The sequence below is a fragment of the Rattus norvegicus genome, chromosome 16, assembly GCF_036323735.1.
Source record: "Rattus norvegicus strain BN/NHsdMcwi chromosome 16, GRCr8, whole genome shotgun sequence".
Lineage (NCBI taxonomy): Eukaryota > Metazoa > Chordata > Mammalia > Rodentia > Muridae > Rattus > Rattus norvegicus.
Window position 1 is genome coordinate 18,971,197 of NC_086034.1, and position 13,109 is coordinate 18,984,305.

The 13,109-nt window shown below is 54.3% G+C and overlaps 1 protein-coding gene across 2 annotated transcripts; it reads left to right on the top strand.

Annotated features, from left to right (window-relative positions):
* The first annotated feature begins 4,020 nt into the window (after nt 1–4,020).
* Tmem59l (transmembrane protein 59-like) lies at nt 4,021–8,158 on the top strand. Of its 2 annotated transcripts, XM_006252897.5 has the most exons (9): nt 4,021–4,640; nt 5,012–5,065; nt 5,504–5,648; nt 5,737–5,834; nt 6,047–6,199; nt 6,866–6,968; nt 7,186–7,300; nt 7,376–7,493; nt 7,612–8,133. In XM_006252897.5, the coding sequence occupies exons 1-9, from the start codon at nt 4,491–4,493 to the stop codon at nt 7,738–7,740; spliced, it is 1,065 nt and encodes a 354-aa protein (XP_006252959.1). In that variant the 5' UTR covers nt 4,021–4,490; the 3' UTR covers nt 7,741–8,133. The 2 variants fall into 2 exon arrangements, with proteins under 2 accessions (XP_006252959.1, NP_001257984.1); NM_001271055.1 differs by lacking the exon at nt 5,012–5,065 and having other exon boundaries at nt 4,435–4,640; nt 7,612–8,158.
* The last annotated feature ends 4,951 nt before the right edge of the window (nt 8,159–13,109 follow it).

Below are 13,109 nucleotides of genomic sequence, written 5' to 3' on the forward strand. Positions count from 1 at the left end.
TTGACTTCTCCCATACAGTCGTTCCCTTTGAGGCTCAGTCCCTTCCTTAAAGGTCCTCCAAGTAGCTTCAAATGACAAAGGAGGGAAATAAAAACTAAGGCGGCCACTGCGATTTGGCTGGGGGCAAACCAGGCCTCTCGTGCCTCGGTTTCTAATTTTGTACAGAGAATAATTTGGGACCAACTTAAAAAGTTTACGTGGAATCAAGTACGGGAAAAAAAAATCTCCCAAAACTTAAAATCTGACTAGCACAGTATGGTGCCGAGGTGGCACTGGTCTGCAGGTCCCCTCTGAGAAATGTGGCCAGGTGGCCCGTGGTTCCGTGGAGATGGTGAGTCTTGGCTACATTTTCAGGATCATCGCCGCCCCTCCCCCACAGCGCCCGCTTTGCTCAGGTCTCACTAAAGGTAGGGAGGTAGGAATCTCCTGGGAGGCTTTTGGAGTAAAGATCTTTATTTCCCCCCCCCCCCGAGTGCTCCTCCTCCCAGCCCCGGGTGGAAAGGGCTAACTTCCCCTATGCACCCAGGTGCTGCAGGCAACGACCTGGGAGCTGCGTGACTGAACGCTTTCCCCCTTCTTCCCACACGTACAATCCATCAGCAATCCGGTTGGCCCTGGTTCCAAAACACACCCCCATCCTGAGATTCTGACACCCCCCCCTCCTGGTCCAGGCCCCTCGTCCTCTCTCCGGGATGTTGCAAGGCCCTCCTCTGGGGTTCCTTCCGCCTTCCTCCTGTCTTTGTTTTCACCACAGGCAGAGGGGGCTTTGAAAGAAGTGAGACCCAACTCTGCCTTGCCCACCCTGTGCCCACACCATATGCTCGCCTCTCCAGCTCGCTGGCTGTTTGGGCTCGTTGTTTCTCAGGAGCCTTAGCTCTTTGCCTGTGGCTTCGGGAAAACTTCCCTCGAGCCTTTTGTGAATTCCCACTACTCCCCCAGCCACACCTTCGCCCTTTCATCGTCTATGCAGCATAGCCCTTCAAAGTGCCTGCTCTCCAGCCACTTAATTTTGCTAGTCCTGAATACCTGAGGGCCCCCAGACACATGCTGCTGGGCCCAGTGAGGCCAGAAGAGTTCAGTAAGTACAAAAAAGAAAAAGCCATAAAAGAATCCTGTCCCTCCAAGTAGCCAGAAAACAGCACCAGCTAGTGTCCTGCAGCTGGGTTTCAGAGTAAGGGTACACACACCCCACTTAGCTGTCTGACCCAAGCTGGCAGACAGCCCTCTCTGGTGTTTGACCTCTGCCCTCTGGATGACCTTTACCCTTTGGGGCAAAGAAGTTGACCTTAAGGTGCACCCACCCTTTCCCTGTGTTCCCATGGAATTAACTCTTTCCTCTCCAGTCCAGGCCTTTCTTTGCTTAGGAAAGGAAGGTAGCCATGGTGTACTTTCTGACAAATATTGACCTAAGTCATTGAAGGTGGCTGGGAATGTTAAAAGGGGTGGGTGGAAGAGCTCTTTATTAGCCCTGAACTCTTTACCCAGGGGTCTCCTGTGGAGGAGCAAGGCAGGTTTAAATCAGGGAAATTTCCTCAGCCTCAGATTCCCAGAGGAGAACCACCAAAGCTTTGATAGAGCAGCAGCAGGACCAGTAAAAATCAAAGCCTACCAGACCGAGAAGGGCAGAGCTGGGACCTGCCCTTCCCTATGACCATTCCTTTGGGAACTCCCCTCCCCCTCCTGCTTGTACCTGGCCGTGCTCTGGGCAATGTGGTAGTGAGAGTCTGGGTTAGGGCCTGTGGGTGCCCCAGCCTTTCTCCCCCGGAAAGCCTAGACAGTGGGAACACCAAATCTTAACTTTGTAGCGTACTGCAAATTTACGTACTAGATATGGGATGTGGAGAGCTCCCAGCCTGGGTTTGTGTGCTCTGGGGCCACCAAGCCTGGGGTCATTGTTCCTCTGCACCCTCAAAAGACTGGTGCTGAGTTCCAGGATGGCCAGCCGTGTGGGGGAGCACCGCATCCCTCCTCCCATCGCTCCCCCGGTGTCGTCAGCAATCAGCGGCGCCACCCAGCCTTGCCGGGCTGGACTCCGCTTGGGGGTGGGGGTCAACAGGGTCGTGACGAGGGCGGCCAGGGACAAAGGGCGCTTGTCTGCGGCCTTCCCTGACCGGGTGGCTGCTTCCCGAACGCCGGGAGTCCGCTGATTCACGCGGACAGCACCCCCCGCCCCCGGCCGCGCCGCCCCGGGGGGTAGGAAGTGGTGGTGGGGGGAACGCGGGGCGGCGGCGAGTCAACTTTCCCTCTTAAGCCCCGAAGGAATGTCGGCGGATTTCCTGAAATCCGACCCCGGCCGCCCGCCGGCCGCCCGCCCCTCACCTGGACCAGCTCCCCGGGGAACGCCAGGAGGGGCGTCGGGGCTCACCTGGGGGGCCGGGGTCAAGTCCTCTTCCGCTTACCCCCAGCGGCCTCGAGGAGCGGAAAAGGAGGGGGTGCTGGAAGCCATTAAACTCTTACTTTCAGCCCTGGGGCGCTCCAACCCAATCCCTCATGCCTCAGTTTCTCTATCTGAAATACGCATACGACGTCCTATTTTACACTGAACGATACCCCCCCTCAACACACACACACACACGATGTCACGTGGCCCAAGCTGGCTTCAATTTTTCGGCCATCCTCCTGTCTCAGCCTTCACTATTGAGACTGTCAGGCCCGCCCATGTCTTCAGCCCCCATCCTCCCCAGCTTGGCAGCCTCTGCTAGCTCTCCTGTACCCTGTCACCTAGGCCCATCCCCTGTGCCATTCCGGGTTCCTGTGACCTAATTTGGAAGGGGGACAGCCCTACCCTATATGTTTTTTGTCAGAGAAGTCATGGCAAGAAAATCTTTGTTGAAAGGAGTGTTTGTTTGAAATTGAATGAAGGACCGTAATTGCGGAAGGGTTAAGTGCCCGGGACTCTGCAAATGACAAGTGTGAACTTGAATTCCGGCTCTGCCCAGGCGTCCGGATGCCAGGTTTCCCACCTGTAAATTGGGGAAACAGACTTTGTGTTTGGTTTCTTGAGCCAGGGTCTCACTCTATGGGCCAGGCTGACTTAGAACTCTTAGCCCAGATTGACCGTGACCTCCCGGCGATCCTCCTGCCTCAGCCTTTCCGCGTGTTGGGTTGATGAGCATACGCCAAAGCGTCCGACTTGGGGAAATAGTTGGGGTCCCATCCCACAGGGACGGTGCCCGGGGTGCGCTGGTGGAAGAGGCCCAGCCCGGGAGGGGCGGGGGAGGGGCCGCGCCGGGATCCAGATGTTCAGGTCCGCCAGGCACAGCCGCGCCTGATTAAGCCACGTGGGGGCCGGCCCGGGCCGCTGAGATGAAAGCGAGCGGCCGGCGGGGACCAGGGCGCACCAGCCCCTCCTCCCGGCCGGAACCTGCGGCTCCTAGTGACCCGACGACCCTGCGAGCGGCCTCCTCGTCTGCTGGGGCGGAGCAACAGGGCGCGCGGGGCGCAGGCACCTGTGCCAAGCAGGCCACTGGGGCTCAGAGCCCCCGCCCTGGCGCCCGGACGGAGGAAACTGGGAAGACCTATGAACCCAGGACGGAAGCCACAGTGTCCTTGTTTGCCTCAAGTGTTCCCACCAGATGGGAAAAGCGAGCGTCTCAGTGGCCTTCTTAGAGTGATGGGGGCCTCCGAGTCCCTGGGAGACACTAGGTTCCCTCAGGTCTGTTTCTGCACCGAAATGGCGGGCGACCACCTTAAGTGTTGCGCCCTGAAGGACCTCCTGGAGGAGGCAGCGGCCCCTAGAGTACCTCCCCTAGAATCCTAGTGTCCCAGAAGCAGGCTGACTGTGGCTGGTGGCCGGCTGGTTTCGAGCCCTAAGATGCTCCAAATCCACTCTGGTTCCAGCTCTATGGTCCTACTCTCTCCTGGCCTCCCTTCTTCCACTTCCTCTCTCTTCACTCCCAAGTCTTTGTCCTCCTCCTCCAGGTACTCAAACACCCCTTGTTTCTCCTCCTCCCTCACTGTCTTCCTTCTTTCCATTTTTACCTCTTCCCCTCCCCCACTCTCCGTTCTCTTCCTCTTCTCATTCTTACCTCCCCACCCCCACTATCTTCCTACCTCCCCCTCCATCCTTTCAGGCCGTCAATCTCTTCATCCTCTTGGTTTCCTTCTCTCTCTCCTCTTTCATCACCCTGTCCATATTCCTCTTCCTTGCTCTGCCTCCTCCCTTTTTTTAATTCCTTAACTAAGGATCCTGGATGTTCCTGGCCCCAGTTGCTCTTGGCCTCCATCCCTGAGTGGCCTGAGATAGGCCTGTCACCCTATCTAGTCAGGTCCTCTTAGGCATCCCCGGCCCGCTGATTCAAATACGGGCAGGGGTGCCGGGCCATAAGCATCAAGACGATGTGGTGTCCCTGACCCAGGTAGAGATTCACCTGCCCGCCCCGCTCGCCGCAGCCCCCTCCCCCTTCCCAGGCTGCCTCGCTCAGTGACGTCAACACCCGGTCCCGCAGCCTGACACCCGCACCCGGATCCCGCGCTGCGCACGCTCAGCCATGGCTGCGGTAGCGTTGCCGCTGTTGTTGTTGTTGGCGTCACCGGCCACCCCAACCCCAGCGCGCGACCCCTTCTCTCCGCAGCTCGGGGACACTCAGAGGTGCCAGCAGCGGTGTCGGCAGCGTCACCCTGGCTTGCCCCCTGCGCAGGTAACAGATGGGTTCTCAGGAATTCAGTCACTGGAAAAGGGGAGGGACCTGAGGCAGGACCCTCAGGTGGGGGAGGGGATGCGAGTCCCTGATATGGTATTGCTGGAGACGGATCCTCGGAAGGGGCCTGGATGGGGGAACCTCGGATGGGGGAGAGGAGGTACTTGCCAGGACGAGCTGATGTGGGGTCCCTTAGGTTGGCAGAGGCATGCGGGATTTTGAGAGTCTCTAGAGAGATGCGGGAGCCAGTGTCCCTAGAAGTAGTGGGGAGACACAGTGGTAGAGGATCTTCAGGAGTGGGAGGAGCTGAGGGGCCTGCAAGGAGGGTGGCTTGGAGGAGAGGGGTCTCTCAGAACTGCCCTTCCTTCCAGGAAGTGATTAATTGGTACCCAGGAAGGGATGAATTGGCACCTGGGGTGAACACTGTAAGTGGGGACATACCACAGGATGGCTGGGACCTGTGCTTGAGAGGTCCTGGAGCTCACCCCACCCGCAGTACAAGGACGATTGGGTGCCTGTCCCTGCCTCCCTATGGGGGAGGCTCTTTCCTCTTCCCACATTGCTCACTGCCTTCCCGGAGCCAGCTCTGCGCCACTCTGTCCCTCAAGTACAAGCTCTCTGCTCTCTGAAAAGCCCTCTGCTGCCGCCATCCTGAGACTTGTGCAGTCCATTCCTCCAGCCAGGACCTTCACTATCCAGCCTGCTCAGAAGCTGCTTTCTGTTTCTCCGAGGGCAATACCCACCCCCACCCCAAATGATGATCCTGGGCCTTCTGAAACCTCACTTCAGTCTCATGGATTCTTAGGGGGACCCTAGCCTTCTTCCCCGAGTCCCTTTGCTTGAGTCTCTATCTCCCTTCCCAGCCTGAGCCAGAGGGCCCCTCTGAGTCCCCGAATAACAAGGCCGTCCTGATCAACGCTTGTGAGCGGGGCTGTCGGCTTTTCTCCATCTGCCGCTTCGTGGCCAGGAGCTCTAGGCCCAATGCCACAGAGACAGAATGTGAAGCAGGTGAGTCCTCTAGGGCTGGGTGAGCCTTGGGGCTGCCCTGAGGTATCCTGGGAATCGGCTCCCAGTGACTCCATCGTGTGGCCCACAGCCTGCACCGAGGCTTACGTGAAGGCAAAGGAGCAGCAGGCCTGCAGTGAAGGGTGTTGGGGCCAGATCCCTGAACCTGAGACCCAGCTGGAGCAGAAGGTGAACCCCTAACCTACAAATCTCCATCTCAAAACCAAGCTTCTTCCCCTGAAAGCGCTGTGTGAGCACAGCTAGTCTGTGGCAGGGCAGGGTGGTCCGTGTTGGATACTGAAAACTCTGGTTATCCCAAACTAGTTGTCTAAGTCACTACAACCCAGTCTCCCAGCTTGAATTCGTTGACAGTTCTGTCTTGGGCTTCCCCTTCCTCCCAGGAATTGGCTTTGGACCCACCTAGTGGGAGCCTCTCCCTGCGGCACCTGTTCACCATGCTCTGCAGTGACCTTATGAGTTCTGCCCAAGATTTAATATCCTCCACCTGGACATACTCCCTTCAGACAGACAACCGGAAGGTGGTGGTGTTCCAGGTGATGGGGGTGGGGTGGGGGGGAGGAATGACAATGAACTGGAGTGGCATATGAGGTCCTCACAAGAGAACTTGAGGCAGTGTTACATTCAGGAACTCTGTTCTTGACATCCATGTAGCACCACCCCTGCTGTGCCTGAACTCAGTTCATGAGGCTTGGCAGCCATTACCTTACTTCACTGAGCCATATTACCTGCCCTCCATTTAGTGCTTTACCTGGAAAGGGGTTTACTCTCATTGGCCCTGGTTGGGTCACATGACCATGTTAGTCAATCACAGTAATTCTGTGTTCTTGGCCTGGACATCTTCCTGTTCCTAGGGATTATTAGAAGGGTTAAGGCTAATGGATAGGGCTGGAGAGATGGCTCAGTGGTTAAGAGCACTGACTGCTTTTCCATAGGTCCTGAGTTCAAGTCCCAGCAACCACATAGTGGCTCACAACCATCTGTAATGGGATCTAATACCCTCTTCTGGTGTGTCTGAAGATAGTGTAGATAATTTTTTTTTAAAAAAAGGCTAATGGATACAGCCCATGGGATGGTGTTCTCCTGATTGACTCCTAGGAGAACTGGACGCCATTTGGACTAGGAACTCTAGCTCCCTTGCATCTGAGATGAGCCTACTGGGGCTCAGAGTGTATGTCTGTGACATTTTGTTTCCTGTTCAGACCCAGCCTGTGGTTGAGAACTTTGCATTCCAAGGGAGCCGTCTGCAGCGGGTGGAGGTGACCTGGAGGGGGTCCCACCCCAAGGCCCTAGAGGTGCACATGGGTAAGATTGCAACATATCCATGATGAGTGTCACGGGATCTGCAGTCTCCCAGGGTTCAGTGGTTTGCCTCCACATTCTATGGGTCATATCCCAGGATCCCTTGCATCTCTGCTGCAGCCTTACACATCCTCCAGCCCAAGTCTTGGTGTCCATTTCCCACTCCTTACCATGCTGGCTTTCTGGCTGAGACTGGGACTGAAATGCCCCTACCTTTCAGACCCTATGAGCCCCTTGGAGAAAGTGAGGAGGGCGAAGCCCCACCTGAAGACCAGCAAAGCCAAGGTGGAGTCTGAGGACCAACAGGAGAGTGACTTCCTCAGTTGCATGTCCAGGTAGGTGTCAGTGGGCTGGGCTGGGCACCGAGGTGTGAGGCTCAGACAGCTAAGTGAGGCCTATCCTTGGAACAGGCGTTCCGGGCTACCTCGATGGGTCCTGTTCTGTTGCCTCTTCCTCTCCGTCCTGATCATCCTGTGGCTGAGTTGCTGCACTCTGGTCACCACACCAGGCCAGCACCTCAAGTTCCAGGTGAGTAACAGTCATGGTGGCTAGGGCTCAGGGTGGGTGGAAGGCCCAGGGCTGCATGCTGGGAAGTCCCGCTCGCCCTGGGAAGCCAGACAAGGCCCTTTTGCCTCAATCCCTACAGCCTCTAACTGCAGAACAGCACAAAGGCCTCCTGGTGGAGTCAAACTGGCCCTTGTACCCACCCCTGCCACCTGCTTATGAGGACAGCCCCCCGCCTTACAAGTTGAAGCTTGATTTGACCACGCTGTAATCTCGCCTTTTTCCAAGTACAAGGGCCTCGCCACATTCACTTACTCTGTACCCTAAAGTCCAAGGTCAGGGTGGAGTCTTACCTCCCTCTCTTGCTAGCACATCCCTCGGTTCCCTTGAGACAAACGAACCTAAGTGGCAGGGAGAAGGGGATCTGGCCTCCCCGCCCCGTCTTGCTTTCCCAGGGCTGGTTCACATGTTCTAACTATGGAACTTCATCCATGTTGCTTTCTTTTTCTTCCTCTGTGTCCTCACTGTGGGCCTGAGGTCTTAGGGGTTCCCCTCTGCTAAGGTTCTTTCTCTTTATCTCTGGAAACCCAAGGCAGATGGTGGGAACTCCATCCCAAGAAGGGGATAAGGAGACATGAACCTTTAAATAAAGTGAATAAAGATAGGTTGGCCGAGCCTGCTTCAGTCTGCGACTGCCCTAGGATGGGCTGAGTGGGTTGGGTTCTTTCAATCCAGGAGAACCCTGGGAAGTTCTTAAAGAGAAGAGGGACACAAACATCCCTGACACAGCCTGTCCCACCTGTAGCCTGAGTGAGTTTGTGCCCCTTCCTGGACCTGATGTCCCTCCTGCAAAATCAGTGGGTAATCCCTTGAAGAAGTCTGATGATGATTTTGTGTTTATCTGACGTCCCTTCTTTCTCTTAGGGGCAGAGCTCTGACCCACTGCAGACAGACTTAGGGCCCCTGGTGGAGGAAGGAGATCCTAGGCATGAGCCACGCCCCCAGCCCCTCACTGGGGGAGACTAAGCAGGGGCTCCATCCCTGAGCCATACCCCCAGCTCCTGATTGGGGGATTCTAGGCAGAGCCTCCACCCCTGAGCCATTCCCCCAGCCCCTCACTGGGGGAGTCTAGGCAGGGGCTCCACCCCTGTGCCACTCCCCCAGCCCCTCACTGGGGGATTCTAAGCTGTCTTTCAGCCATTGAGCCACATCTACCTTTATTTTGCTGACTTTATATTTTGGTTATGTAGGCCAAGCTGGTGAGGTAACTGAGGTGTGCCATTAGTCCCTCTTGCAATGATTTCTGGAGTGTTTCCTCAGTAGCATGAATTCTGTGCACCGGCTGCAGAGGCCCTCACTGCTGGGGCAGTCCGAACACCCTGTCACTCTCCCTGGCACTGGGAGACAATGACCAACCCCACTACCACCACACACACACACACACACACTAACCAGTTAGCCCAGTTACAGTCCTCACATCTGGGGACCTCTAAGTAGCCTTCATTCTTCCCAGGCCTCTACCTTATTCTAACCCCATGAGTGTCCCCTCACCCCCTGAGCCTCCTTGGTTTCCATGACAGCCCTAGATCCTCTTGCTCTTACATTCAGGCTCTCTCTAGCTTCCCCCCAAGTCCTATCTGGTCAAGAACTAGTTTGATTACCAACACGGATGTCTCCTGGTTTCTGTTGTCATAGAGCATAGAGCACTCCCAAGTACAACTGTACCATCAAGGCCCCCACAATCTAGTTTGGGAGATTAGACCAACCCTTGCTTGCTGTAATCTGGTCACAGGATCACAGAAATCTCAGTCAGCCTCCCTCCCTCCCTCCCTCCCTCCCTCCCTCCCCTCTCTTCAAGGCTGGCCTGGAACTCTCGACCCTCCTGCCTCCACCTCCCAAGTGCTAGAATGGAAGATATGGTTCGATCACCACGCATAGTTTGTACAGCGCTAGGGACAGAGTCCTGGGCTTCACAGACGTGCTAGACAGGTCTCTCACAACAGAGTTCATCCCCTTTGATCCGACTTGAACCTTACTTGAGTCTCTCTGTTGTTGCCGTAAGAAGCCATTTTGGCTCTGTCTGTGGCTTTCCTGCCTTCTCAGCATGATCCACTCAGATTGTAGGATTTGCAACACCTCATGGACATCTGGGATAGCCTGGGAAACACTCAATTGTCCCATGAGGAACTCAAGGCTGCTCTGCCAATTACTAGCTGCTGGTTTCTACCAGAATGTCAGGAGAGAGAATCCTCTTTGACCACATAGCTGACAGCCAATCTTGATAGAGTTCTTTTTTTTTTCCGGAGCTGGGGACCGAACCCAGGGCCTTGCGCTTGCTAGGCAAGCGCTCTACCACTGAGCTAAATCCCCAACCTTGATAGAGTTCTTGAAGCCTCAGTTTTCTCACTTGTCCCCAAGGTTCTGTTTGTGATCATCTGGTGTGGCATACAGATCAGGTGGTTATAGATGTCTGGCTGGCTTCATGGCAATCTGCAGGAGCAGAGGGTTGTCATGGGAACCCATATCCTAGTTCCCTGGTGACAACAGCCCACAGTAGCTCTGCCACCAGGGCTAGGAACACAGGGATCCAGACTCAGTTGTACAGCAGACAACGCACACACTCTGGACCGTTTGAGGGAAAGACAGAGATTCCTGGCCTCCTGAAGGGAACTCAGAGCGAAAGCCAGATTCCCACACTAAAGGCTTCATCACCATAAGGGCTGTTCCCTGTGCCCTGAAGGCTGTTCCCTTTGCCCTCCTGACCAACTCTTTGGCCTGAAAGAAGATCCCAAGCGTTCCAACTCTGGCCCACAACCTATGTCACAATGTCTCAGCTCTAGTTTTTATCATGTTGACAATTAAGCAGTTGCTTGTTCACTTGTGTGATGATTAGTTTAATAAATGGTCCCTCTGCCAGATGCAACACGCTGGGCGTCTCGGTCGCAGCTGTGTCCCACACACTGAGGAAGCCATTCTCAATACATCTTTGTCGACACGCTCTTTGCTCCGCCTTGCCTCGCTTCCCGCTTCCCACGGTGGCCCCTGTTGCTCCCCCCACCCCCGCCCCCAGCTCTTTTTGGCACTCGATTAGGGCCTTCTGCAGCATGTCCACCTGGAATGTATTGGAACATTCTGGACTTTTCTATAGTGTTCCAAAAAATGTTTGAATGTTCTGGAACATTCTAGAACACATTCAACTCTTACTAAAGCAGGGATGGCACCATTCACTGACCTGAATAAAGCACTGGCTTCCCTCTTCAACTCTTTCAGACTCCTGCCCTTGTGCATCTCCTCCCACCTGGAATGGCCTTTGTCCCTGACCAGTATATGTTGTGGATTTATATTTTCCATTAGAATATACTTCTCAAATGTTCTGGAACTCAAGGTCAGAATTTTAGTCTGATGGGAGTGTATTTACATTCTCGTCAGTAGCTGAATCCTCTGTCTAAAAAATAGAAAAGCCCAAGGTGGACATCTCCCGAGAATATCCTCTGTCCTCCACACACAAATACACACACATGACTATTCCTCGTGAACACATGCATGAACACACGAGAAATAATGCTGAAGAGAGCTGCTTGCATCCTGCACTACTTGCTTGCGGTGTTGAGATGGCTTTGGGCATGTTAGGCTCCTTACAGTCACCCCAGCCAAGGGATTGACTTCTGTGAAACAGGACTGACTCCATGCCCCATAGTCACAGTCAGGTTTCATAAGCAGAGCTTTCTATGTCACCCTTACACTTCTAGAACATTCCTGGAGGTCTTTACAGTCCAACCTTACCCCCAGGCAGCTCCTTGCCCAGTCTGTCTTCATGGGTCAGCAAGGGCTATTTCTCAGTATCACACGAATAGGCTCCAGCCTGCCCTCCAATTCCAGTGGCATCTGGCTGTGTCACTCTGGGTCTACCGTGGATGAAGGTTGGCGGCAACTCCTTTTTCCTTGCTGTATTGCTGTCCCTTGAGCTACTCCTGGCACTGAACTGTGCTCTTCTACCTCATGTCCACCTGGAACATTCCGGACCCTTCCAGTACATTCTGGAAATTTGCCTTTTGTGTGACTCTTTTATCAGTCCACCTGTTGTTGATGGATCTTTGAGATATTTTCAGTTTGTGGCTGTGTGTGTGTGTGTGTGTGTGTGTGTGTGTGTGTGTGTGTGTGTGTTATTTATTGGTTTTGGTTTTTAGAAAACCACAAGCTAAAGGCCTGGAAAGATGTCCCCATGGGTAAAAGCACATGCCACCAAGCCTGCAAGTGTGACTTTGATCCCTGGGGCTTGCATGGTAGAAAAAGGGAGCTGACTCCCACCTGGTCACTATGGCATGGACCAACCTGCATACACGCACACAAATAAAATCAACCACCAACAAAGTACTTAGAAGAATGCAGAGGTGTCCTGCCCAAAGTCACTCTCCATAGGTAGTTCAAAATGTGGCTTCACTCGGGAAAGAGCAGATTCAGATAATGTCAAAGGTGGGTCCTCCACATCGAAATGGACTTCCTCGATTCTCTTTGCATCCATCCATCATTAATCTGTCTGTGTGTCTACCATCCATCCATCCATCATTTGTCTGTGTGTCTACCATCCATCCATTGTTCGTCTGTGTGACTATCTATCCATCCATCCATCCATCATTTGTCTGTGTCTACCATCCATTCATCCATCCATCCATCCATCCATTTGTCCATCCATCATTTGTCTGTGTGCCTATAATCTATCCATCCATTCATCCATCCACTTGTCTGTGTGCCTATTATCTATTCATCCATCCATCCATCCATCCATCCATCAAATACTCACCTCCCTATCAATGGACCCACCCATCCCCCTCTATCCATCTAAGGACCAGCACAGGCTTTAGTCCATGTGTCAAGGGCAGAGGATGACTTGCGGGACTCAGTTCTCTCCTCCTGCCATGTGGGTTCCAAAGAGCAAACTTAGGTCACTGGGCTTGGTGACAGGCATCTTCATCGTGTGAAGCCATCTGCCTGTCATATTCCTTTTACTTTTCTTAGAGAGAAGCTGCACAGCCCAGCCTGGCCATGAAGATGCTTTTTCCCTAGCCTTTAGAGTGCTGGGCAGGCAGGTGTGCATCACCATAAGCAGCCTAGATCGTCCTGTAAAAAGCAAAGCTGGAGGGAGAAACTGAAGGGCTAGAGATTTCAGTGGCTCAGAGCTCAGCGACGAAGACTGGTAGGTGCCCTTGCAGAGGACACAGGTTCAGTTCCCAGCACCCATGTGGTGGCTCCCAGCCACCTGCAACTTTTGCATTGCTTGGGACTCTGCCATCTGACCCTGAAGCCACCAAGGCATCTGGAGCCTGCAGACCTGAGACTGGGGTGGCACACAGGCACGGTCCCCAGGCATGTTTTCTTGCTTGTCTCTAGACTGTGGCTGTATGTCTGACATGTGGGTTGAATCTGGACAAGTGTGAAATGTGCACACATCTGGACACCATGGATTGGGGCAGCACGTGTGCAGGGCATGGCAGCTATGGGCCTCTCTGCCAGTTGGGCTAAGCCTGCACAAGCACAGCTGGAACCAGAGTTCGAAAAGCCGACCTTGGGTGGACAAGGGTGTGTCCCCAGAGCATGGGGGACTGCAGAGACTCCTACAGAGCCATGGCTGGTGTCTGTGCA